Genomic DNA, 23,743 nt, shown 5'->3' with positions numbered 1-23,743 from the left:
TATACTTTTTAATAAATGTTTTCTCCCACAACATCAGAGTGCAGCGGCACATTAAATACGCACTACAATGACAAAAGTTTAAAGCGATTTGAAGCATGTTTCATTTTTGGGAGGGGGGGGGGCAGAGCTTTGTGACGTCACATTTGAGGGGGGGGGGGGGTCAAAAATCGTCCAAAATCGCGTGACGTCATTTATGGACGACCCCATAGTGTATTCATCTGGACATTTATAGCAGCAGCCAAATATTCTTTAAAAAACACGACGTTGCTTAAGAACGTGGAGGGGAAAAACCCCGAGGTGCCCGGGTAAGATTCCCCGAGACACCGCAAACTCCAAATAGACAGAAGGCGTCAGCCTCGAGATGGAACCCACCCCAGCCCCCCGACTTCCTGCATACCAGCCGAGGAAGATAACTTTGGTGATTTTGAGGACGGTGTGGTCTGGCCATGTTTGTTTGTTGTCGTACAGAGTTAGCCTGGTAACTTTAATCTACATTGGCTTGTGGTTGTTATTGTTTGACTTGCATCCCACTGGGATTTTTGCGCACAGCGTTGAAATGCGGCGTTTTTTCTGGAAGATTTAGCAGATTTTTTTCCAGGATTTTTTTCTGTTGCGTGTAATCACTTTAAGATGTTTCTTGTTCATGTTTTTGTTGTGTTGAGGTTGCACCCGAATCAAGGTTGCACCCGAACCACCGCGGCGCTTCCCATACTTTAAACAGAAATTAATATGCGAATGTTAACACACACACACACAATGTTAGGAGGGGGCTGTGATGGGAGGGGGGGTCACAAGACATCTGGACCCCCTGCTGTACGTTGATTGGCTGTCGGGCGGCCGTCATTACCCTGTGACGTCACGGGATGCCCCGCGGAATTTCCCGAAATCCATCGTCTCGCGCTGGACGCCTCCCCCCCCCCTCTCGCTCTCGCCCCACTTGGTACAGTCCGGTGGTTCCCGCCAGTTTTTGCGAGGACGGCCGCGGAGCAAACCAACTGTGGCGGTGTCCGGGGGGGGGGGGGCGGACACGGAAGAAGGCTCGGAGACACCGACTCCACCCCTCCCCGTCACTTGGTGAGGCCGTTGGCTCGAGGTGGCTGAGGCGAAGTGAAGTTGCGAGGAAGTGAAGAAGAGGTGACGAAGAGGTGGTGTTGAGGCTCGCTCGGTGTCTCGTCGTGGCCCAGGTGTGTTGCGATGTGAGGCGACACGACCTCACGTCGTCTTCTTCCCACCCTCACCACCCTCACCCCGTACCGTATCCACGACACATTCGCTCCGGTGACCGTACGTGGGGTGTGTTCGTGAGGTTGTTTCTCTCGATGGCGATGCTTTTTGTGTTTCGTTTGTCGCGAAGAAATGTTCCCGAATGTTATTCGCGTGCGTACTGCTGCTGTTGTCAGCGTGTCAACGATACGCGTGGCCGTGTTAAGACGAAGTGTTGCGCTTGTTGACGTTTCGCTGTGTTCGCGTGTTCGCGGTCACTAATTGCGTCCGTGTTGTGGGACTGCCGCGGCCGTCTTGTCTTCGTGATAACGCGACGCTGGCGAGGAGACGTGAACTCGCTCGCCTGGTCCCCCGCGGGTGTGTCTGTTGAACTTGTCTCGCATCGTCGCCATGCGTGCGTGCGTGCGTGCCAGTCACCTCGTGCGGCAACACGTGGCACCCGCTGGGTCTGCCCCGTGACCTCCTTGCCAAGCGGCGAGCCCTCCACACTTCTCGGCGTGATGGCCCCAAGGGACCGTCCATAAATGACGTCACGCGATTTTGGAGGATTTTTGACCCCCTCCACCTCATCGTCACACGGCGTCACAAAAAGTCAGACCCCCCCCCCACCTCGAATATGACGTCACAAAGCTCTTAAATATGCTTCAAATCCTTGGTTATTTCGGTAAAGTCACGTAGAAGGGAAATAAATAAAACATGTTAAATTTTTATTATACAAATAAAACGTATTTTATTTTTATTATTTTATTATACAAATAAAACATAACGTTTTATTTTTATTATTTTATTATTTCCCTTCTATGTCACTTTACCGAAAAAACCAAGAAGATGAATCCTTGCAGTCACGAAAGCTTTAAATCGAAAAATAAAACATGCTTCAAATCGCTTTAAACTATTGTCATTGTAGTGCGTATTTAATGTGGCGCTGCACTCTAATATTGTAGGAGAAAACATTTATTTAAAAGTCTATTTAATTAAGTAGAACGTGTTTATATTTATTTAAAGTTGCGCATTTTGATGTGACGTCATATTTCTCAACCCCCCCCCCTCGTCACACATCGTCACAAGGTGCGTGACGTCATTTTATGGACGGCCCCCAATGTGCACTTAGCCTGGCACAAGCGCCGTGGTTTGCGTCCCTGCCACTTGGTAGTGAAGAGAGGCTGTTGTTGTTGATACCGAACCTGACGCCTTCTGTATATTTGCATTTTGCGGTCTCTCCCTCTATCTCTCCCCGTGTTCGCGTGGCTTTTTCTACAGCCCCCCTCCCGGGTTTTCCCTCATATAGAATCAACATCGCACGTTTAGAGTATTTGGCTGCTATATATTTACAGGTTGAATATAAGGCACTAAATTGAGCTATCGTTCGTGATGACCAAGGCGCTTCTGAAAAAGAGATACATCGCTCAGTGAGGGTCTTACCTGGTAAAGTAAAAACAATTGTTGAAGTAGTTTTTTATGAAAACTATTTAGTATTAACGCGTGAATGTCTAATGAGTGGGAAGAGACGGTCGCCTTTTCGCAGTGGCCACACCAACTTGTTTCTTAAACACAACCCCAATGGGCGGCATCGTGGCGGAAACGGACGTTGTTGAGACGAATCTTGCGTGTGCTCAAGAATGTTACCGCGCCATCCCCGAATCTCACCCCAGATCCCCTGAATCTCGTCCCATATCCCCTGGTATCTCGCTCCAGATCCTCCGAATTTCACCCCAGAATCCCCTAATCTCACCTCAATCCACGAAACCTCACCCTATAACCCCCGAATCTCACCCCAGATCCCCGATTCTCACTCAGATCCAGAAGAACGCTGTTGCGCGAACGGAGTGGAGCAACGCAGAGCTCCAGAATAAACACCTCATCCCAGATCCCCAACATCATCACACCTCCTCGACCACACTGGTGTAAGTCAACTGCATCAGAACATAAGTAGGCCGATGCTCCCAATTTCATAAATGTAAAATGAATGACTATCACAATGCTAGAGTGCGGTTGTGGCCAATGCAACCCAAACTATGGACCATATCATAAACCCATAGAGACTCACAGAGACCCAAATAAATACATTAAAGACAAGCCACAGTAGTGTGACTGGCCATGCAACCCAAACTATGGACCATATAAACCCATAGAGAGTCACAGAGGACCCAAATAAATACACTAAAGATAAGCCCCAGTAGTGCGACTGGCCATGCAACCCAAATTGTGTACCGAATAGTAAACAAAGCATTGGTCAGCACTCCGTCAATGGAGGAAGAACGGCAAAACTCCGCAAACTCTCCTGAAGCCATCTCGTGACAAGCAGACCTAGACATTGTTATTTAGCTCCTGAACGTATTGCTAAAGGCAAGAGTAGAATGTCAATGTGTTGGTTTGCCAATGTGTTGTATTCGCAATGTGAAACTATTACAATGTTGTATTCTGTTCTCAAAGGTTTAAACTCTGCTCCAATGCAAGAAATCCTGAATCATGCCCTCGGGAACGGTCTAAATTTTTGTACCAGAATACATTGTGTAACTGTTCTTATGTGTTATTGTATAAACGTATAATACAGTTCAGTATTGTGCAGCTTAGCTGTGTTAAAGTGTCAATGCAATGTGCTAATGGGTGGTGTTCATGTGATGTCAGGGTTAGTGTATGTATACCTGGGGTCAGCCCCTACTATATCAGTACCTCACTGCATTCGATTAAAGTTAGAATTTCATTCGTCCCAAACCAACTGTTATGGGAACCTGGCCAGTTATGGATTATTTCACAACGTGCACATATGATGTTCTATTCGTACAATATCAGGACCTAGCAAGTGTCGCATAACAGTTGGTTCGAAACGTCCAGGTAATACGGTTGAGAATGTCAAATGAATATTGAACTGCAATTCTATTGTGGCCTGGGTTGGTGATGCGCACCCTTATATATATAAAAAATCAGACCATCTTGTATAAGCCTGATCTTGGTTTGAAGTGCTGGGATATCATAGGAATCAAGGTTAATCTACTATAATGGATATCACTTGGTTATCTAGGGATAACCTACTATAATGGGTTGTCATAGGTATCACTTGATCAGAATTTGTTATCATGGTTTAAGTTTTTTTTGGGCTAACCAATATGGGTGTGTCATCAAATGTGTTTTTCTCTTATTTCGCCTGAGTCAGGACACATTTTTTATAACTTGTGCTCATATCTTTGTATGGTATGGTAGGGGTTTTGAAATCAGCCTATGCAATGGACTGGACTCAGATTGTGTAACCAGCCAGATAACGACCTCGCAACCCAACAAACACCTGCTGTTTTTTTACTGCATAGGTTTTGGCTGTGCTGTATTCTTCTCTGATGTGTTTTTGAGTTGTACCATGTGTTCTTGGGTTTTGCAATAATAGCACTGTAGATAGAGTATATCCACATTGTGTTATCCGTACCATACAAGATCGGAGCACGAATTAGAAATACTGTACTTCTTACCTCTCACTGACTCGGGCTACATTAGAAAAAAATACCTGTGGTGGCACGCACAGCGTAAACACAACATTCCTGTGTTCTTTGTGAGCCTACAGTCACTTGCGTGAGTTGTATTTCTTCAACACTGCCACATGCAGTACAACCCGGAACTTGGGAAAGGGATGCTGTACTGTATTATTCTTGTTACCAATGCAACATCGATTCATAGAAATGTACCTGTTTATGCGTGCTTATTTTAAACTCGTCACACATAGCCCTAGACACAGTCCAGATGTGTATCTCCAAGATGAACAGTTAATTGGACATTGTGATGTAAATTCTTTCAGCAAATGCTGCGAGATACAGACGATGGAAGTTGTTCACTGCATATGTAATTCGTGACATTGGCAGTCAAATTATTTAAATAATACTGAATAATAGAATACCGTATACTAACACTTGGCGTATCTCTGTAATCCCCAGCGGTGGCAGGAACAAAAATGAGCTTCAATTATCGCAAGGTGCTGACCGCCATTAATGGTGAACTTGTCCAAAGGGACCTGCAAGGTTTGCGCTTTCTGTGCAAGGACATGATTTCATCGTCATTACTTGAGAACGCTTCAGCCTTACAGATATTCGATTTGCTGGAGAAGCGCGATAAACTAAGCAAACGCGACACTACTCTGCTGGCGGAACTGCTGCACCACCTGCAGCGCAAGGACCTGTTGAGGAAGTTCAACCTCGCCGAGAATTGGCAACAAGAGACGGGGCTCATAAGTGACTTCAGGTGAACTCAAGCAACGCAGCCACGCTGGGCCCCTGGCATTTAAATGAAGCGCTTAGGGATGCACTAAATAGGACCCTTCTTTGACCAAATACTGAACACGTAATTACGTGTTGTCTAGCTTCTCTGCATCTCATCTATTGACTAAGGGCTATCTCAGCACACTATCCAATAGACATCTAACACATTGTTGAGTCATCGATTACAATAGATTATACTGGTCGGAACCTCCTGGTTACACCAGCCCACAGGGGATTATTCTGTCCGTCCTGCATCCAAAAATGGGAGGGGTGGGGCTGGGTGGAGAGGGGAGGGTGGGGTGGGGCTGGGTGGGGAGGGGCTGGTCACCCCGTGGTGCCCTTATAAAACTCAACGTTTAACCTACTCACTCCGGCTTGTGCCCGCCCTCACAGTCGGGCATATTCGCGGAATACACCACGCCGCCGTTGACCCTGGCCATTGACCGAGCAACCCAACGTTCCTATCAGCTCCCTCCGCAGGAATGTGTTTATGCTCGTGACACAGAATCGTGCATGCAGGAATTGCTGTGCACGTTGGAATAGGTGTACTGTAAGACGTTCATGTAAACGAGACATTCTACCTTCAACGATGACAATAAATTATTTTCTCTCCTTAAGAAAATTGTGATTCCCTCAACCTTGCCAAATTATTCAATTGTGAGGAGGGTGAATTCATAGCCCGCCTACTCTCTGGCATAGAGGATTTTATTTGATTGTGCATTTGCATTACGTGGTGCTTGTATAGTCATGAATGCATAGCTAGTGTGTGTGTGTGTCTCTAAACAGATTATGCTTTCTAAGGTAGTTATTTTTATGCATTAATGGTTTATCAATTAACACGATTATTGTTATGATTGTAACAAGTGCATTAACCTGCGTGTAAAAATTTTTTTTTTACTGATTTCTATTAATTGTATGCGAGTTACATTGGGGTGAAACAGAATTAAAGAGAAGAGGCAGAGCATACAAATTAGCCTGTACAAACAAAACAGAATTAATTGATATTGTAGCCACAGTTCATAACAATTTTACTGGATCATGGTGGGGGGGGGGGGCTGACGAATCCTTGCATGCTGAGTTATGTTGCATAGTCAATTTGTGACTAAACTGAAGACCATAACACTTCGAAACTCTTGCTTTGAATGTGGAATCTTTTTTGTACTTAGCCAATGTTTGCATTTTACAAGACAGGCACACAGCTGTAGATGGAAGCAAATTGTAATTGTGCCTTTGAATGTAATACGTTGAGTGCTTGACATTTGTATATTTTTTCAGGATCTTGCTTTACACACTGGCCAACAATTTAACAATGACAAATTACCAGGAGCTTGTGTTCTATTATGCAATTCCTCGATCAAATTCATCAGACAACTCGGTAAGAAAATAAAATTCTCTTTGAATTGTACATTTTACATCCACTTTTGTATCACATTATATTTGTATATGAAAAGCAATTGCTTACCTACCAACATCTCCATATCTATAAAAGGCAAAGTTGTGAATATGTGTGTTTGTTCAAAATGTTTAGCGTACTTCCCGACATGCAACAAACTGGAAATTTGCCATGTGGGTACTTTCCAGACTGTACACCATGCAAACATTATAAAAATAAACTTTTTTTTTTGGGGGGGGGGGGGGGGGAGCTCAATAATGCATATATGTTTTGCACGGCAAGTGAGCTGTGACGTCAAATCTGTCATGTGACCCGCGCATGTGGAAGCGTAACGCATTGTAGTGTAGTGGTTAGCGCACTGCGCTACAAACCCGGCGACCCGAGTTTGATTCCCGCTCACGGCCACCACCGGTGACGATTATTGCAACTGCTCCTGGGCCTCCCCTACGTCGACTCAGCCTCAAACGAGTAACTGGTGTGGTATGTGAACATCGCTACTGGGGAGACAAAGGCGGCCGGGCATAGTGGATCCAAGTCCCGGGCGAAGCTGGGTAGTACAGCTAGTTATTTATAAAATAATTGATTATTTTAACATCCATATCAATCAATATCCTACAACTGAATCGCCCTGATCGCCCATGGTCTTGTGTCATCTTGGAGGCTAAGGCTGGCGGTGGTATAATTTTATCACTCTGGGGTGCGCTAGCTGCACCACTTTCCCTGATTGCATTCTCACAGTCGACTTGTTTATCCCAAAATGTATAAACGAGTCGACCGTGAGTACGAATATGGTAAAAATATCCAGAATAGCGAGTTCAGAGCGGGATTACTACGAGACGGAGGACTAAGCGGGCAGTCGAGAGGGTCACCTAAATATTCGCAGACATTGTCAAAGGTAACATCCTGCACGCACCTTCCCAGTGTTGGTGGTCTGGCACTATGCACACTCGCGAATACTGGAGTCCGGCGGTTGGCAAATAGGGAATTAGAAGATATTTAGTAATTCATGAAGATGTAAAACTCGCAAATTCAGGACTCGTGCATAGCGAGGGTTTGTTGTACAAGCACTCTATAATTTGCAGAAAACATCGTAACAAAATTACAGGCAATCCTCGATGTAAGCGCTTTTGTAGATATGCTAGGATAATATAGGCGTTTATGTCTGTGGGTGTGAGTGAAATTCCCTAACTACCTCCTTTACCATTTCTTATGGGAAAATTGCTTTTGGCATACACGATTTTGAAATGCTTGTGCTTTACCAGGAATGTATCCATCGCGTACGTCAAGGAGTGCCTGTAATTAACTGTAACGCAGGGTCCTCATGAAAAAGAGCCGTACAACTCAGTTTTGGCTTTCCTGGATAAATAAGTCGGAGGCTGCCTTGGGAGTATCAGATGTTGTAGAATGCCACTGTGAAGTTGGCCAGGAGATGGCAGTTCAGCAATGGATTATTTAATTTATCTGTTTAGAGCTTTGAGTATTATCTCTTGTATTTGTGGAGTTTCTCCAGGTACTCCAGTACCCACCCACGTACACAATACTTGTTTTAAGGTCCCGTACTGGACAAACGTTCCAATGCAGAACCCTCTAGAAAAAGAGTCTGTGGCTTTCGTGGTGGCTTTCGTGGTTAAATAAAGGGCATTTCATCCCTAAATTCCACAATTGTACGTCACTTTAATTTTCATTGAATATTTATAATTTTGTGAACAATGGTTACACTACATTATACCTGGCAGAAATAGGCATCTTTACATGTGTAATGCGGGCGTAAATGGGTGGGGCGGATATGACGATCCGAGAGGGAGGAGTCAGGGTCACGTGGGGGAGAAGTTATAGCGGGGAGACAGGAAGCCATCTGGGGCAGTCGGGGGAGTGAAGGGTGGTGAACACGTTGGGTGGTCGCCGTGCCTCAGCCTGGTGGCTGAGGGGCTCATGACTGCGCCAACCAGCGGGGTGGAAGAGAGTTGGGGATAGAGCTGAGGTTGGAGATGGCGAGATAGCCACAGAGGCCACGCAGGGCTGAGATTGGGGAGTGGCGAGATCGCCACACACGGTAAGACTCGGCACCGCCGGCCAGCGGTGACCGAGCACGGAGGAACAGGGAGCAGCGGTGGAGCTGCTGTGAGAGCAGCCAGAGGGCTGCACCAAGAGCCTGCAGCGGAGCTGCAGGAGCGCGGAAGGCTACGGGAGCGAAGGCAGCTGTGGAGCTGCCAGGCAGAGAGTCTCAGGAGGAGTGCCGTGAGGGAAGGAGAACGCGAACCCAAATAAAGGACACGGAGACAGAACCAGGGTCGAGTCCTTTATTACACTGGTGTCAGAAGTGAAACGGCATCTCAAAACAACTGAGAGAAGAAAAAAAAAGAATATTCCTGCGCCATCATCTGCTACATCATCAGACGACGACCTTCCTCAGACGGTGGACCTGCCTGCGATGGAAGAGGAGATCCGTGCTGGAACGAGTACGGGTCCGGGTGAGCAAGGTGTCGCCGCGTTGGTGGACCTGTCTGTGCCGGAGGACGCCAACTTACGATGGAGACAGATGGCAGCGCAGATGGAGACCTTGAAAATCGTGCTGGCGCAACTGTGTGAGTTCACCACACCGAGGACGGCGTCGGGGAGGCCCGGTGGTGATCCGCAGGCCTCCGCCTTTCCTGCGCTGCCAGCGCCATCTGCCACGTGGCACGAAGACGCCATCTTGGGCGTGGCAGGGGAGAAAAGGCGGGAAGCCGCCATCTTGTCTTCACCGCGGCGGGGAGACGCCGCCATTCAACATCGCGGCGGTGACGCAGCTTTGCGCTGCCATCTGGAGGTGCCTCGAGGAGAGCAGCCTGCAGTGAGCTGCTGCGCGAGGACGAGCTGCGAGGAGAGGACGACGATTCTGCAGCTGCTGGGGCGGGAGCTTCCCGTCCTGGCTCGGGTGCGTGACAACGGAGCAGTCAAGTCGCCGAACGAGTTCTGCGAGGCGTCTCAAGTTTGGGCGGGGCGGATATGACGATCCGAGAGGGAGGAGTCAGGGTCACGTGGGGGAGAAGTTATAGCGGGGAGACAGGAAGCCATCTGGGGCAGTCGGGGGAGTGAAGGGTGGTGAACACGTTGGGTGGTCGCCGTGCCTCAGCCTGGTGGCTGAGGGGCTCATGACGGCGCCAACCAGCGGGGTGGAAGAGAGTTGGGGATAGAGCTGAGGTTGGAGATGGCGAGATAGCCACAGAGGCCACGAAGGGCTGAGATTGGGGAGTGGCGAGATCGCCACACACGGTAAGACTCGGCACCGCCGGCCAGCGGTGACCGAGCACGGAGGAACAGGGAGCAGCGGTGGAGCTGCTGTGAGAGCAGCCAGAGGGCTGCACCAAGAGCCTGCAGCGGAGCTGCAGGCGCGCGGAAGGCTACGGGAGCGAAGGCAGCTGTGGAGCTGCCAGGCAGAGAGTCTCAGGAGGAGTGCCGTGAGGGAAGGAGAACGCGAACCCAAATAAAGGACACGGAGACAGAACCAGGGTCGAGTCCTTTATTACACATGCATCACCGACATAAACATTTAAGTCGTCTTTTTCCACGTGTTAGTCCCACTCATGTGGGGTCTGCTGTCCTTGCCAACCGTCTCCACGCTTGCCCTGTCCTGCGCCATCTCTCTTTCTGCTCCTCGGGCCACCGTGTCCGATCGCACCACATCGCCCCACCTTTTTTCTGCCTTCCTCTTGATCTCTTTCCTTCCACTTCCACCTTCTGACGCACGTTATTTTCCTGTTGTCTCTCAGCATGACCGAACCGCACCGGCCTTTTCCATCTCATCTTCTCTGTGATTTCTACCACCTTGAGTCTTCCTCTTACTTCTTCATAAACATTTAAGTATCAATGACAATTAATTGCTGTTCATTGTTTGTAAATAAAGGTATGCTTTCGAAAATCCATATAACCTTTGATAATCTGCTTTCTGTTGACATCACATTTTCACTCGTTGAAATACAGATGGTGGTTCTTGTTGTGGTTGTTTCCAGTGATCAACTTAACAATGCTGTGTCTGTGAACAGGGTGTCTTGCAGTGCGTATTTGAACTGTTTGTGGAGCTAGAGAAACGAGCCATTATTTGCTCCGAAAATTTGTTGAAGCTCAAGGAAGGTTTGAAGTCCCTGATGCGCAACGACCTTGTCAAAAGAATCGACAACTATACACGTAACTATATGCACAACCATTGCAAGCTGGTGACAACGTAAATGATTTATAAAGCGGGTATAACCGTGGGTTCCACTTGCGGTTCTCCCCAAAGGAAATACAATGGGTTGCATTATTATTTTAGTCTCTCCCCCTGTCTTTGCACTGCTCTGTCTTGTGGCTCCATCGGGCTATACGTTAGTGTGCTATACATTCAAGGTATGACTTTCCCGTTTGTATTTAGACCGACTGCTCAGAAATGTATGCCAGCCCTCTAAATCATACATCGCATTATCATTTTATTTACAAAAAAACAGCTGGCTGGCTACATCGTTAGGTATTGAAAAAAGAAATCATAGTTTTAATTGAGGGGTGAGTGTCTTTGAAACACTTGGTAATAGTTAAACCATGAGGGCTTCCTTGGAACACTTAAATCCACTTTTTGTGGCTGCACAAAAAACGGAATTTGTTTTATATATATATAAATCAACATGTATACAGTGTAACTGGTATTGGCCAAATCTCGCCAATGCTGAAAAATGTACCTGCAAGTTAATTTGTGATTGCAGCAGCAGCAGCAACATCGCCCTCTAGCGAAAGTTTTGCAGGACCCTCCTGAAAATAAGTAATATTTAAAAATACTTTTTTAAAAACACGCTTTAATGAAATGTACTAGTAATGGCAGAACTCCACGACTCCAGGAAGTGGCCCCGAAGCTTGCCATAACGTAAGGGACCGTGGTTATTTACAGCCAACATCAGTTGAGCGTGGACAATTAGACCCAAGCCGAAGCATAACATTTCAAAAAAATGTTTTAAAATATATGCTTTTTATTTTTAATGATAGAATATAGTATTGGTATCAGTATGACATAAGTATACCAAGTTTGCAGTCGATACCACATTGGGAAGTGGATAAAAATGTAGTTACAAGATTTGAGGATACGACAACAACAACAACAACAGACAGAGTGAGTTAAATAAAAGCGTGTAAAAAGAGTTGAGGCTCAGTGAGGCTTTCCTAGGTAACCAAGCGGAATAACAATTTGAAAGCAAATCGTGGGTAATGTGTCTTAATGTTCGTGTATAAAATGGCCACATTGCTCTCCTGATCTGCAACAATTCACGCAACGCTCGAGTCTCGGGGACTCACCGGTTAAGACTTGCCAAAATAACATTCCTAGACGAAAAGCATTTTCTAGAATCAAATGTTGTTTAGTTAATTGTGCCGCACATTTGTATTATTTAAAGATGGGCACAGGGTAAATACGTACTCCGGTAATACAATAATAGAAATCATAAATAATTGCTTAATCTGCCTACTCTGAACAAAAGCCGACTCCTCGACACTTGAGATTTTATGGCTTCTCAAGTTTTCCTTCCAGGAAACGAATCTATTCTGTGGTCTTGGAGTCAGTTGGCATTGTTTTTACATTTTCTATTTAAGTTTTTTGGTTTTACCCTGACACCCAAGAGACCAGGATAGTCTTATTTTCAAGAGTGACATGCATTGTTTCACCACCACAACAACAACCGCCAGTCACCAGCAAGTGATGTCACCACGGTGCTTGCGCCAGGCTATGTGCGCCTTGTTTAACCACACATAGATCACAAAATAAGATCACATTTTATATGATTGCACATTTTTGTATTCCCAGTGTTGTTTTTAGACACATCTCCAACATGAGAGATGATGTTGCACAAAATCACTTACCTCTATTAGATACCTACATTATTTTGCCGTTATCCACTTGAATTATAGACTGGAATAGTATAACAATGGAGTTGCGTTTTAAGATGCATTGGGTTTGGTCCCTTGTAAATGCAATAGGGTGGAACAATAGTGGACTGGTTTACTCGATATTGTTATGAAACCGGTGACCAGGTTTAATCCCCAGCCATGGCCAACATCAGTGGCGACTGGTATCTGAACCGATCCTGGGCCCCTTCAGCAGTCTGCACTGACCAGCGTTCTACACAGTATGCCTAAATAACCCACGTTACTGACACAGCGTGGACAGGCCTTCATCTGGCAGTGGATTGCCGAAGGGCTATCACCTCTGATTAGCACAGTTGGCCACTTACGGTCGAAAGAAGTTCAACATAATATATAATTGTTATACAAATGTACTGTAATTATAATTGGCGAGTCAGTGAAATATAAGCATTAAAACAATCTTGAAGTGAATGATTATTTGATAAAAAAAACTATCCTACGTGACAATGTCGTTATAGTTTTCCAATAGCACATTTATTCCTTTAACAGTCATCGTAATTTGTGTATGCATGCAGAAATTCAAGAGAAGTTGCAAGAACAACAATCACACAGCCTTCAGGTACCAGTATTGCTCTGTGGTTCTGGGTTGATGCAGCTGAAACCTTCTACTTCATTTTTCCAGTCCTCTGTAACGCATGCAGGATTAAATGAGAAACTGCCACATTATGGCAGTGGCTTCATCAGCATTTTCTCTACCGGGCAGACACGTGCAGTCCAAGCAGCTTCCCCATAGAACTGGTCTAATGGGTGCCCAGCACTGAAACATTATCTTCACACATTGCCATCAGCATGCATTACACCGAGGCTGGAGAACCTGGGGCGGGAATTGTCTCTTAAAACGGGAGCCATGGGCTGCCCCTGCCTGGGATTGTGGTAACCATTGCCACTCTTGGTTTCTACTGTGCATGCGTACCTGTACGTCATGGATTGCTGCTGTATTTGGAAAAGTGGAGGGCAATTATTGGTATTGCATATGATAGAAATACGGATACTTTGTGATTTTATCTCCCACCAATGTCGCCGATTTAAGTGTAGCCTCTTTAAAGTACACTTTTGTGCAAAGGTTTAACCCTGCTTCAGATGCTCGACTGGGTCATTGGAATACATGAGAATAGGGATGTTCCACACATCATCTCCACAGATATATGCATGTCTATGGTTGCTGGGGGTAACACTGTGTTTGAGTTGCATACTGACTAACGTAGCACACAATGAACGCACAATGAACGCGGATGTATGATTAGCCCTGACCCTATCTCTGCTTGGCCCAGAGCCAGATTATGATGTATTGTAAGGCCAGAGCATCGCAGTTTGGTTTTGTCTCGGCATAACAAATAACCAGTGGAAATCCACCCGAAGCGTGAGGGCCCCACGCCGGCTCTGGTTTGCTCGCAGCAAAGGGTTATTAGTTTCACAGGACAAACTCGCTCAATGCAAGGTTTTAAAAAAGCTGCACCATGTTCAAAGGAAAAAGTACGAGTGTGGCTTTTTAAGTGATTTTTGAATATTTTATACATTTCTTATTGACGCTGTGTCTTCGAAAGCGAATCTGCATGATCTACTAACCTTTGCCATCATAGCACTTGACTGCTAATTGTTTTTAGTGTTGGAACCATGAAATGCTTCCAGTTTAGCCATTAAACTACAGGCTTTAATCAGATCACACAGTTGGAGGAATGTGAATTTAAATCTCACTTGGGGTCACTTCTTTGGATGAAAGTCCTACTCAAAGGTAATACTTGAGCTCTTCTTAAAATTTTCACTGAGTGCAATTGTGTTTGTACTTATCTGCCCCAGACACCTATCTTCAAGGAATCATTTGGACACAATGAACAGACATCTTGGCGATGTAAGTGGACATTCTTATTACCCATCAAACGACGTTACATATAGAGTATGTGAAGTAACAGCTTCAGTTACTTTTATTGCTTTGAATAAACTTTCATTATCCCCAAGATGCCTCACTCACACAAACCACCTCTTCATGAGCATTGTGCATTGATAGTCAAACTAAATATTGAAACAAATACTTTTTTATATTCCTCATAACAGATTGTAAAAAAGGAGATTTTTTATTTTCACTGGGACTAAAACTTTAACTGAATTTTTTTTTTATGGAAATGTGAAAATGTATAACGTTTCAACAATTTTTGTCAGTTATTGGGTACGTGAATTACCTTACACTGGTAGTGTATGCTACTTTTTAATTTGTCTGTTAAAAAGATTACCACATATAGGTGTAACAGTTACATTTTGTTCTATTTTGTTTCCACAGATCCCGGTCCTCACTCGCAAGAGAGCATGGGTGTGGAAGGTTAGGAAGCTTGGCAGGGTATTTCATAAGGCAACATTAGAACAGCCTTTTGCTTAACTGATACGTCAAGAAGATAGACTAATTCCTCATGTCCTCATGTCCACGAATCCCATTTTGGCACTAGGCCGGAGAGTCGTCTGTCCCCACGGCGGCACACATTGCTCGGCTCGTTGATGATGAGATCGCTCCAAGCTTGGCTGCTGCCTCAGATTGAGCCTGGTACCAGTTGGAGTGTCACAGTTTCACCGCAGCACTGGGATGCATATGAAGTCACGTCACTCGCCTCGCTTAGCTGTTTGATGCAATTTGGACATTAACTTAAAATAACTGCATGCTGCAAGTTGCATTGACGACTTCTGTGATTTGATCAATTGTTAATTTTTCCCATTGTGATGCATATAGAGTTGTCTATACATGATACCAAACCCAAAAATCTATTTTGAATAGACACATGAGTTGAAAATCATTCTTACCTATACGAGTCAATGCATGTGTCATGAGCATAAGAATCGATAATTGCTGAATTGATTAACCATAATTACATCCATAATGCATATGTTGAGTATGTTGCAAATGTATATTTGTCCCATTGCATATACAAACGAAGCTAATTCATGTCTTTATCCGTGTGGTTTCAAGCTCCGTCTGGCTATGAGGGTGAGGAGTCATCACGTATGTCTCAGGATGCTGTTCGTGGAGACCCACACGACCCGATCATCCACCAAGTTTCACCGCCAGCACAAAGAGACCACATGCATGACCCGACAACTCATTCCACGGTGCGTATCGCTGCCAAGTCATGGGATTTTATGAACTCTCTGCGTCTGACAGTTGCTGTCGTTTTCTCCACATTTGGAAAGATAAATGTCCTCGGGAAACTCCAAATTTATTTTCTAAATATTCAAGCTTTGGACAAATAAAAATGTAGTAAATCATTTATTTAAATGTTAGGATGTGGAAGTGATTTCTTGTCACGGGGTAAAGATTGATCAATAATGCCATCGATTTACTGAGTTAAATAATCTGTAAAGTTTTCAGGAGATGTCAGTCATAATGCAGTGCAGAGACAGATATAGCAGTATGATATAATATGTATAATTGAAGGATATGGGTCACAATGATCTTATAGATCACTTGTTTAAAATGTTTTGCATCGTGTGACTCCTTTTAGGAGATTTGACAGGTATAATTTGAGCAGTGCTAGCAGTGTGTGCACTAGCAGTTATAAAGCTCTATACTTTTACACTAATTATATACGTAGGCTGTCACGACCAATATGATTCATAATTTGATAACTTTGTATACAATTTACATTTTTTGCTTGCGTTTCAACATTCTGGTTTGCTGAAACCCCAAAGTAGTTGCCATATTTGCTTTGATTGGCTTTGTAGGGTTGTGGAGTGTATAGCAGATAATTGCCATTGTCCTAACACGATTTAACCCAAAAAGAAACTGATTATAAATAATATATTCTTACCATATGCTTAGATTCCACAGCCATGCTATGACCCTCATTTATCACGTTTATTTTAAGTAAAGTTCACAAGTACCTAAACACAAAATAATAAGTAACTCAATACATACATTATTCAAACCCATTAGAAAATATCTAGCATTGCCCCCTGCTTCATGGTTATGTTAAGGACTCGGCTTAAACTGCACAAGTTGTAATATTTAAGTGTTATTAAATTGTAAGTACGTTGTAAATATTCATAATAAACGTTTTTGGGTTAGATCGCGTTATTTATAAATGTGTCGTAACCCTCCACCACCCGACACGGCCAATCAGTAAAAAAGTGTCACGTTGACAAAAAACAAATAGTTCACTACTTTAGCCCACCGTGTTAAACTGACATTGTAAATATTTAGTTAATTCTTATTATGTTCAGTGTCAACTGAACGTCTTGGGTATTACATATACACACGTATAAACATTAATTTTTTAAACGTTAATTCATTATACAAACTAATTGCTGGTAGGGACGAACAGGCCTTGTAAAGGGCACATGGACAGTTGAGAGGTCTAGAAGGGGGGGGGGTACGTGCCACGCAAAAGGTCAGGAATCACCGCACAGAATAGTGAGCGCATTTATTTTATCTATCGTCATCGGCAGAGGAAAAATTTAAGGTCTTGAGTCTAGGATTGAACAGAAGTGAGCTGACAGGATAGATGGCTGGGGGAAGGGAGTTCTAGACTTTGCTGAAAGCTGTTTGGGTTTTGCTGTATGGTTGAAGGATTGGAATAAGGGGTTGCAATACTAAATACCAAAAGTGTTTGTCTTTTCAAAGGATCTTCCTGCCTATCCAGTCAAAAACAATCCAAGGGGAATCTGCCTTATCATAAACAATGAAGCTTTTTCAGAAGATTTCAAAACCAGCCCCAAACTAAAGAGACGGGAAGGAACACATATTGATGCAGGTCAGTGTACAGATTCATTCTCTAACGTTTACAAATTCACTTGGCCATTTCATCATCCATTTCAATGCCTAAGTAACTTAGACAAAATGTAGCACAGCGTGTGCAAAGTTGTAAAAACTCTGAATGGAATTTTTCATTTGTAACAAGCAACATAATATCCCCATGGGATCACTTGCCTCTGAAAACATGACGGCACGAGAAACAAGTCCTGCAGAGGTGTTATTAGACACATGCTCGGGACGTACTTCGCCACCATCACCCAAGCCAGCAATTTTTGAGATTTAAAATATAGATACTATACAGTAAAACCTTGGATTGCGAGCATTATTCGTTCCGGAAACGTGTTTGTAATCCAAAGCACTCGTTTATCAAAGCACTTGTATATCAGTTGTGATCACGTGACGCTCGGCAGACAAAGCGTATACACGCACTGCTCGTATTGCAAGACCTCGCTCGTTTATCAGATTAATATTTATTTAAAAAATTTGCTCGTCTTGCAAAACACTCGCAGACCAAGTTACTCGCAATCCAAGGTTTTACTGGACTGATCAGTCCTGGTTGTCGAACGTGATTCGACATCACTAAAATGTACTAGCAACATACTTGTCATGTTTGGTCTACCCAAACAACAGGGTATATGGAGTCTGCTGTATCGGGACCAGAGGAGTTCATTACTTGCTGTACGGCAGGATCACAAAAGGAAATATGGATGTACAGTGATTGGTGAAACAGAAAAAAACTAATTATAAATATTTGAAGAGCCAAATTGGTATATATGATAATACTTGAATCGTACTCAGAAGATTCAGATAATTCACTGTGTAACAGAAAAAAATTGTTCCTGGGTAGTAAGTGTTATTTCCTAATTGCGTATGCCTCAAAAGTACAGAAAATGGCTATTATTCCCCACAAACTTTGCTTTTGTGACCAGGATAGTGACATTTTGAAATTGACCTATTTTCAATGAGAAAACGTGGTGTGCATTTGTCTTTCCTTCACGTAAAGTCCTGGTCACAAAAGCAAAGTTTGTGGGGAATAATAGCCATTTTCTATACTTTTAGGCATAAGCAATAAAAAATAACACTTACTACCCAGGGACAAATTTCGTGTCACGTAGCATAATGTATGCAAATAATTTGCACATCATATACAACTGTTATGTTTGAGACAGAATAAGACGGTACACATGAGACAATTGATTCCTGAATTAAATTGTGACCCCAGATCATGGCGGTTCATAAAATCTTAGTGGATGGAGGGCTTGGGGAACGACATTACATGTCACATTTACATGAAAACTTTGAATGTGTGTTCATTGTGAAATTAAGCATTGAAAGGATATGTCACGTTTTTTATTGTGTTTTCAGAAGGCCAATAATATGAATTAACGGTTTGTTTTATATGACGTAGTATTTTAATATTCCACTGTTATATTTAAAACCCAATATTATATTGTTTAATGCATATTAATAGAGATTGCACTGATCACAGATGTCATGTTGTTGTAATTAATGCACAGTATTTTTTTTCACAGAAAAACTTGAACAGGTGTTTAAATACTTGGGATTTAAAATACTGCTACATAACAACCTGACTGTGGGTGAGATGAAAGAAACCCTGATTAGCTGCAGTAACATGAATCACCAAAATCACGATGTCTTTGTCTGCTGCATCCTGACACACGGAGAGATTAACTGTGTATTTGGATCAGATGGAAAGTCCCTGATGATCACACAGGTGACATCCTACTTCAATGGCTCAGCCTGCAAATCTTTGTTGGGTAAACCCAAACTGTTTTTTATCCAAGCTTGCCAGGGCCACGAAAAACAGTCTGAATGTCACCTTGCTGCAGACGCTGACATCGATGCAGATGGGCCTGTGAGTCCCATTTCCTATTCCATACCAGATGAGGCTGACATTTTGCTAGGGATGGCCACTGTGTCTGGATATCTGTCGTTCCGGCACCGAAGGGAAGGCTCGTGGTACATCCAGACCCTCTGCAACCTCCTGGAGCAAAAGTGTAATGGGTAGGTACATTTTTTCCCCATCGCTTATTATGACGCATTTACACGCATTTTTTCGTCAAGTTGGGGGAACCAATATAGAAAATTAATCGATTGTCAGGCTGGAAATTCGATTAATTATAATTTGGGTCAACACTTGTGTTTTTTATTGATGCATCGTTTTGACCCGAATAATCGTTAATCGGTAGACATCCATAGCATTTCACATTGAATTGCCATAAAACTCTCCATTCTTTCCTCACCATCATGGGTCCCAAATGAACCAACAGATTGTCATTCTAACATGTCATTCAAAATGCTCCATGTAACCTTTTCAGCCAATTGCAGATGAAGGGAATTAATACTTGTTTTATGCATTAAGTTTACATTTCTAGAATTGAAATGACTCAATTGGGATTATACAACGTAATCGCCACCCCCTCCCTACTGGCAGACTAATAATGCCCCAGGTCATGCTTGTAAATGACACTATCATAGTATCTTGAGTTCTCAGCTGGTTTAACAACGTGAACTTGAACGTTGTATTTCAAGCTAAATTGAAAGTTGTATTTCAGGCTTGAAAGTTACATTTCAGGCTATATTCTGTGACATAAATGTGCCACTTTAACCACATTTGTTTTTTTCTTTTCTTGTCTACAGGAAAAATGACATTCTGGCCATTTTAACTGATGTGAACAGAGTAGTAGCTGAAAAAACAGCTCGTATGAAGAACCCACAAACACACAGAAGAGAATCGACCAAGCAGATGCCGCAGCCCAAATTCAGCCTGCGCATGAAACTGTTCCTAAGCCCGCCCAATGACGATCTTTCTGTCCAAGATCACCACCCCCCGTCTGCATCAGATGCTGTGGACTGGAAATCCTGACCAAGAATATGGCTTTCACATTTCAAATTCTCAAATAGTCTACATAGCTCACATGCTCACAGTAATTGAATGTTAAATACCCTAACAATAATTTATTGGTGGACGAAATCATGGATATACTGTTGGGTCAAAGACATGCAACTTTGCATCTTTAGTGTTGACTTAGCCACTCTCACCGGATGCGCATTTCAGCATGGCTTCTGCTGACGGAGATCTTTAAATGAACCTGATTGGTTCGGTTCATGGGACATTTAGCTAACCACCACTTAACCACCTCAGATTTTACAAGCGCATCTTTCCTCGTGACATTTTTTTATCTTGATTCATTCATTGAAATGTGTGGGTTTTACATGTGCATGCACTCTATTGTATATTTTTAAAATAACGTTAAGGATATGGGTTTTCATTTATATAGTGCTTAAATACGACAATCCCAGAGTGTGTTATGTGAAAATACAGTCCACCTAACCATAAGGACAATCATGGCAAACAGCAGGGAAAATGGACACAACAAGATGATGACTCGGATTAAAGGGAAAACTAACACTTCACAAGAGCCACTGCAAACCCGAGCATCGGTAACAGTTCAGCAACACTCGTAGACTAATGTGCCTGGTGCAATCTGCCGTGTATGCACCCTGCTCAATCGCCAACATCCAGCCCCATCCAACCGCAACAGTCGCCGCAGGGCTGATTCTGCAGCTCCCAAAGGGACCAGAGAAGCCCCTCCTGGAACGGTCCCAGCCAGGGTCGCCACCACTCAAGGCATCAAATCCCTGGAAGAGTCCCGCGCACTACCCAACCACGTACAGTAGTTGTTGGATTGTTTCGTGTACTTTTGCTGTATTTACGTATGTTACACTTCTTTTGCACCGTACCTATCCAACCATGCACATCGGAGGTACGGGGGGAAGGTTTTGAATCTGCATATCTCTAGTGGCCTCCAAATAACGGAAACGCACTGCAGATGGCCGCAGAAGCGCATCTGAAAGCGCGCGATGCAGTGGCCGTCTTTGTTCGATGGCCAGCGAGGATGAGCGGAGTTTGTGATGGTTTATACTTCTTGACGAAATCGGCAAGGTATTGTGGTTCATTTGTGGCAAGCACTTTGTAACCAGGTTCCCATTGAACATGGGTTTATATTTTACCTGTGCCAAAATAAACCGAAACCACTGGCTCGGGAAAGGGTTTTCCCGTGCTGCTTTGACGCAATCTCAATAGGCCTTGGTTGACCTCCCGGCCACTTGTAGTGCAACATTGCCACATGACTTTTGGACTACTACATACGCACTGCTGTGTGTACTGTGATAAACACTTAAATTACGTATATTTTTACAGTGCGAGCTGTATCTTGTGTTAGGAAAATGAAGACAAGCTGCCTGAGTTAATAGCACAAACTCAGAATTGAATATGAAATCAGTGGTACATGTTGGTAGTGAGTGTAACTACCAAGTCAGCTGGCACAGGAACACAAAGTTAGCTATCTTCGGTTAAATAAGTAATTAAACTCCATGATCTTAAAACGAGAATAATCTCCCCTTGGGCGTACATCTGCTATTTTATGTCATTGTGCATCTCAGTGGCATGAATTGTGTCGGTGGAAAGGCTCCACGTAAAACCGCAAATAGAAGCCACCCATTTGTAAGCAAAGTATTTTGGAGAGGCAGGAGCCTCCCGACAGCCAACTAGTAAGGGTTGTCACGTAAACAGAACGTGCCAATTCGTCACTAGTACAGCACACCGGTGTGTTGGAGAGCCAAGCCACAACATTTACAATCTGAGTACGACGTTTCGCCAGTAATTACAACTAGCGAATTGTCTTATCGTTGCCACTCCGTGCTAATAGATATCGGCTACATTCTGGAACGAGCTTGTGATTTAAATATTTTTATACAGCGATTGACGAGAATTATATGTCTAATGTTTAAGCGGAAATCAATTGTTTTCAGATCAATCTCAAGCTTATTTCTTTTGAATGAGCAAGGAAGAACTGTACAGCGATGTGTGTACTCGTGTCTCCAAAGAGAATCACAACCAGCCTTAATCGATTTAGTTATAAAGCGACCTTTTAAAGATCGGTTTTATACCCAATGTGATCAAATACCCTTTGAAATTACACATGTTCAAAACGTAATAATTATAAAAAGGTGTATTTTGGAACCAATGCAATTAAACAATGCATGTCTATGTTCGCGATGGTTACGCTTGTGTTTCGGTGTCCTGACTCAAGTTTGGAAAGTCTCGGCAAGTGTTTAAATGCAGCAATCGCTGGCTGACGTGGTATTTGAAAAGAAGACATCTCCACACTTTACCTCTGTGGGCTATATGGAAAAAAAATTATATTTTATTTACTTAAAAAGAGATGTCATTAATAATCATTGGTAACCACACCGACACTGCAAGCGGTGGCTTGTTGATGTCTGAAATAGCATGAAGTGGGGTAGTGGTGGAGGATGCAGTCGCCCTCCAACAACAGCGGAGGGCAGAGGAGCGACTCTCAACGGTCGGAGTGCCGGGCGGCTAAAACGCAGCAAGTTGGCACAGTCGTGGACGCTGGTGGTGCCACGGTGGCGAGATGTTAACTACCTCGCCTCTATTTTTTTGGAGTTTACATGTTCTGCCTGTGGTCGCGTGGATTTTTCACCGGGTCCTCCGGTTTTTCGCTCCACGTTTAGAACCAATAGGCATTTAGAGTATTTGGCTGCAATACATTTCCACTTCGTTGAACTATCATTTGTGGCCAGGTCGCTTCTGAAAAAGAGCCAGACAGCTCAGTGGACCTTAACTGGTAAAATAAAACAGTCTAATCTTGCTTTGAAGCTTTCGTGACTGCAGGAATCCATACTCTTTGGTTCTTTCGTTAAGTCACGTAGGTAGAAAACTAATAGATCACGACGTTTCGATCGCAACACAAGCAACCGTCATCAGGTGAAAAGATACAGCAGGCGGACTGCTGAACAGGAAAGGTGAGCGACTCGATTAGAGTATGGATTCCTGCAATCACGAAAGCTTCACATCAAGATTTAACCGCCTCTACGGGGAGGGTTTCCACACTACTGTTTGATCTTTTAACAGACTGCGAGAAAAGAAAGCTCGCCAAATCAGTCGCTCACCTTTCCTGTTTTTTATTTTTCTACCGACGTGACTTTACCGAAAGAACCAAAGCGTATAACACATCGTTCACTGTAGCATCTGCCAGGGATCCCAGTCAGCCAACCCATGGAACCTGAGTCTGTCCCGTGACCTGCGAGCAGCGAGCCTTCGACACTTCACGTGGCCTCAAGGTGCACAAAGCCTGGCACAAGCGGTGCCGTCCCCGCCACTTCGTGGTGAGTGGAGGT

General features: G+C 43.9%; 1 protein-coding gene across 3 annotated transcripts; it reads left to right on the top strand.

The window, feature by feature from the left end:
• Positions 1 to 1,023: 1,023 nt before the first annotated feature.
• On the top strand, positions 1,024 to 22,593 carry LOC133345825 (caspase-8-like). 3 transcript variants are annotated; one of them, XM_061556840.1, is made up of 12 exons: positions 1,036 to 1,184; positions 3,022 to 3,128; positions 5,145 to 5,448; positions 6,741 to 6,840; positions 10,884 to 11,025; positions 13,296 to 13,339; positions 14,578 to 14,629; positions 15,056 to 15,094; positions 15,734 to 15,873; positions 17,384 to 17,513; positions 19,048 to 19,540; positions 20,177 to 22,593. In XM_061556840.1, the coding sequence occupies exons 3-12, from the start codon at positions 5,162 to 5,164 to the stop codon at positions 20,400 to 20,402; spliced, it is 1,653 nt and encodes a 550-aa protein (XP_061412824.1). In that variant the 5' UTR covers positions 1,036 to 1,184; positions 3,022 to 3,128; positions 5,145 to 5,161; the 3' UTR covers positions 20,403 to 22,593. The 3 variants fall into 3 exon arrangements, with proteins under 3 accessions (XP_061412823.1, XP_061412824.1, XP_061412822.1); XM_061556838.1 differs by having other exon boundaries at positions 1,045 to 1,184; positions 3,003 to 3,128; XM_061556839.1 differs by lacking the exon at positions 3,022 to 3,128 and having other exon boundaries at positions 1,024 to 1,184.
• The last annotated feature ends 1,150 nt before the right edge of the window (positions 22,594 to 23,743 follow it).

Source organism: Lethenteron reissneri, chromosome 23 (assembly GCF_015708825.2).
Source record: "Lethenteron reissneri isolate LAM-NWPU_2019-01 chromosome 23, ASM1570882v1, whole genome shotgun sequence".
NCBI lineage: Eukaryota > Metazoa > Chordata > Hyperoartia > Petromyzontiformes > Petromyzontidae > Lethenteron > Lethenteron reissneri.
The sequence above is the reverse complement of the archived record's forward strand: the minus strand, read 5'-3'. Positions and strand labels throughout refer to the sequence as shown.

Excerpts from the sequence above, each read along its gene's own strand:
- LOC133345825 (XM_061556839.1), top strand. The coding sequence starts at position 5,162 with ATGAGCTTCAATTATCGCAAGGTGCTGACCGCCATTAATGGTGAACTT. Across the intron at positions 5,449-6,740 it reads GGGCTCATAAGTGACTTCAG|GATCTTGCTTTACACACTGG; the intron begins GTGAACTCAAGC and ends ATATTTTTTCAG. Across the intron at positions 14,630-15,055 it reads TGAACAGACATCTTGGCGAT|ATCCCGGTCCTCACTCGCAA; the intron begins GTAAGTGGACAT and ends TTGTTTCCACAG.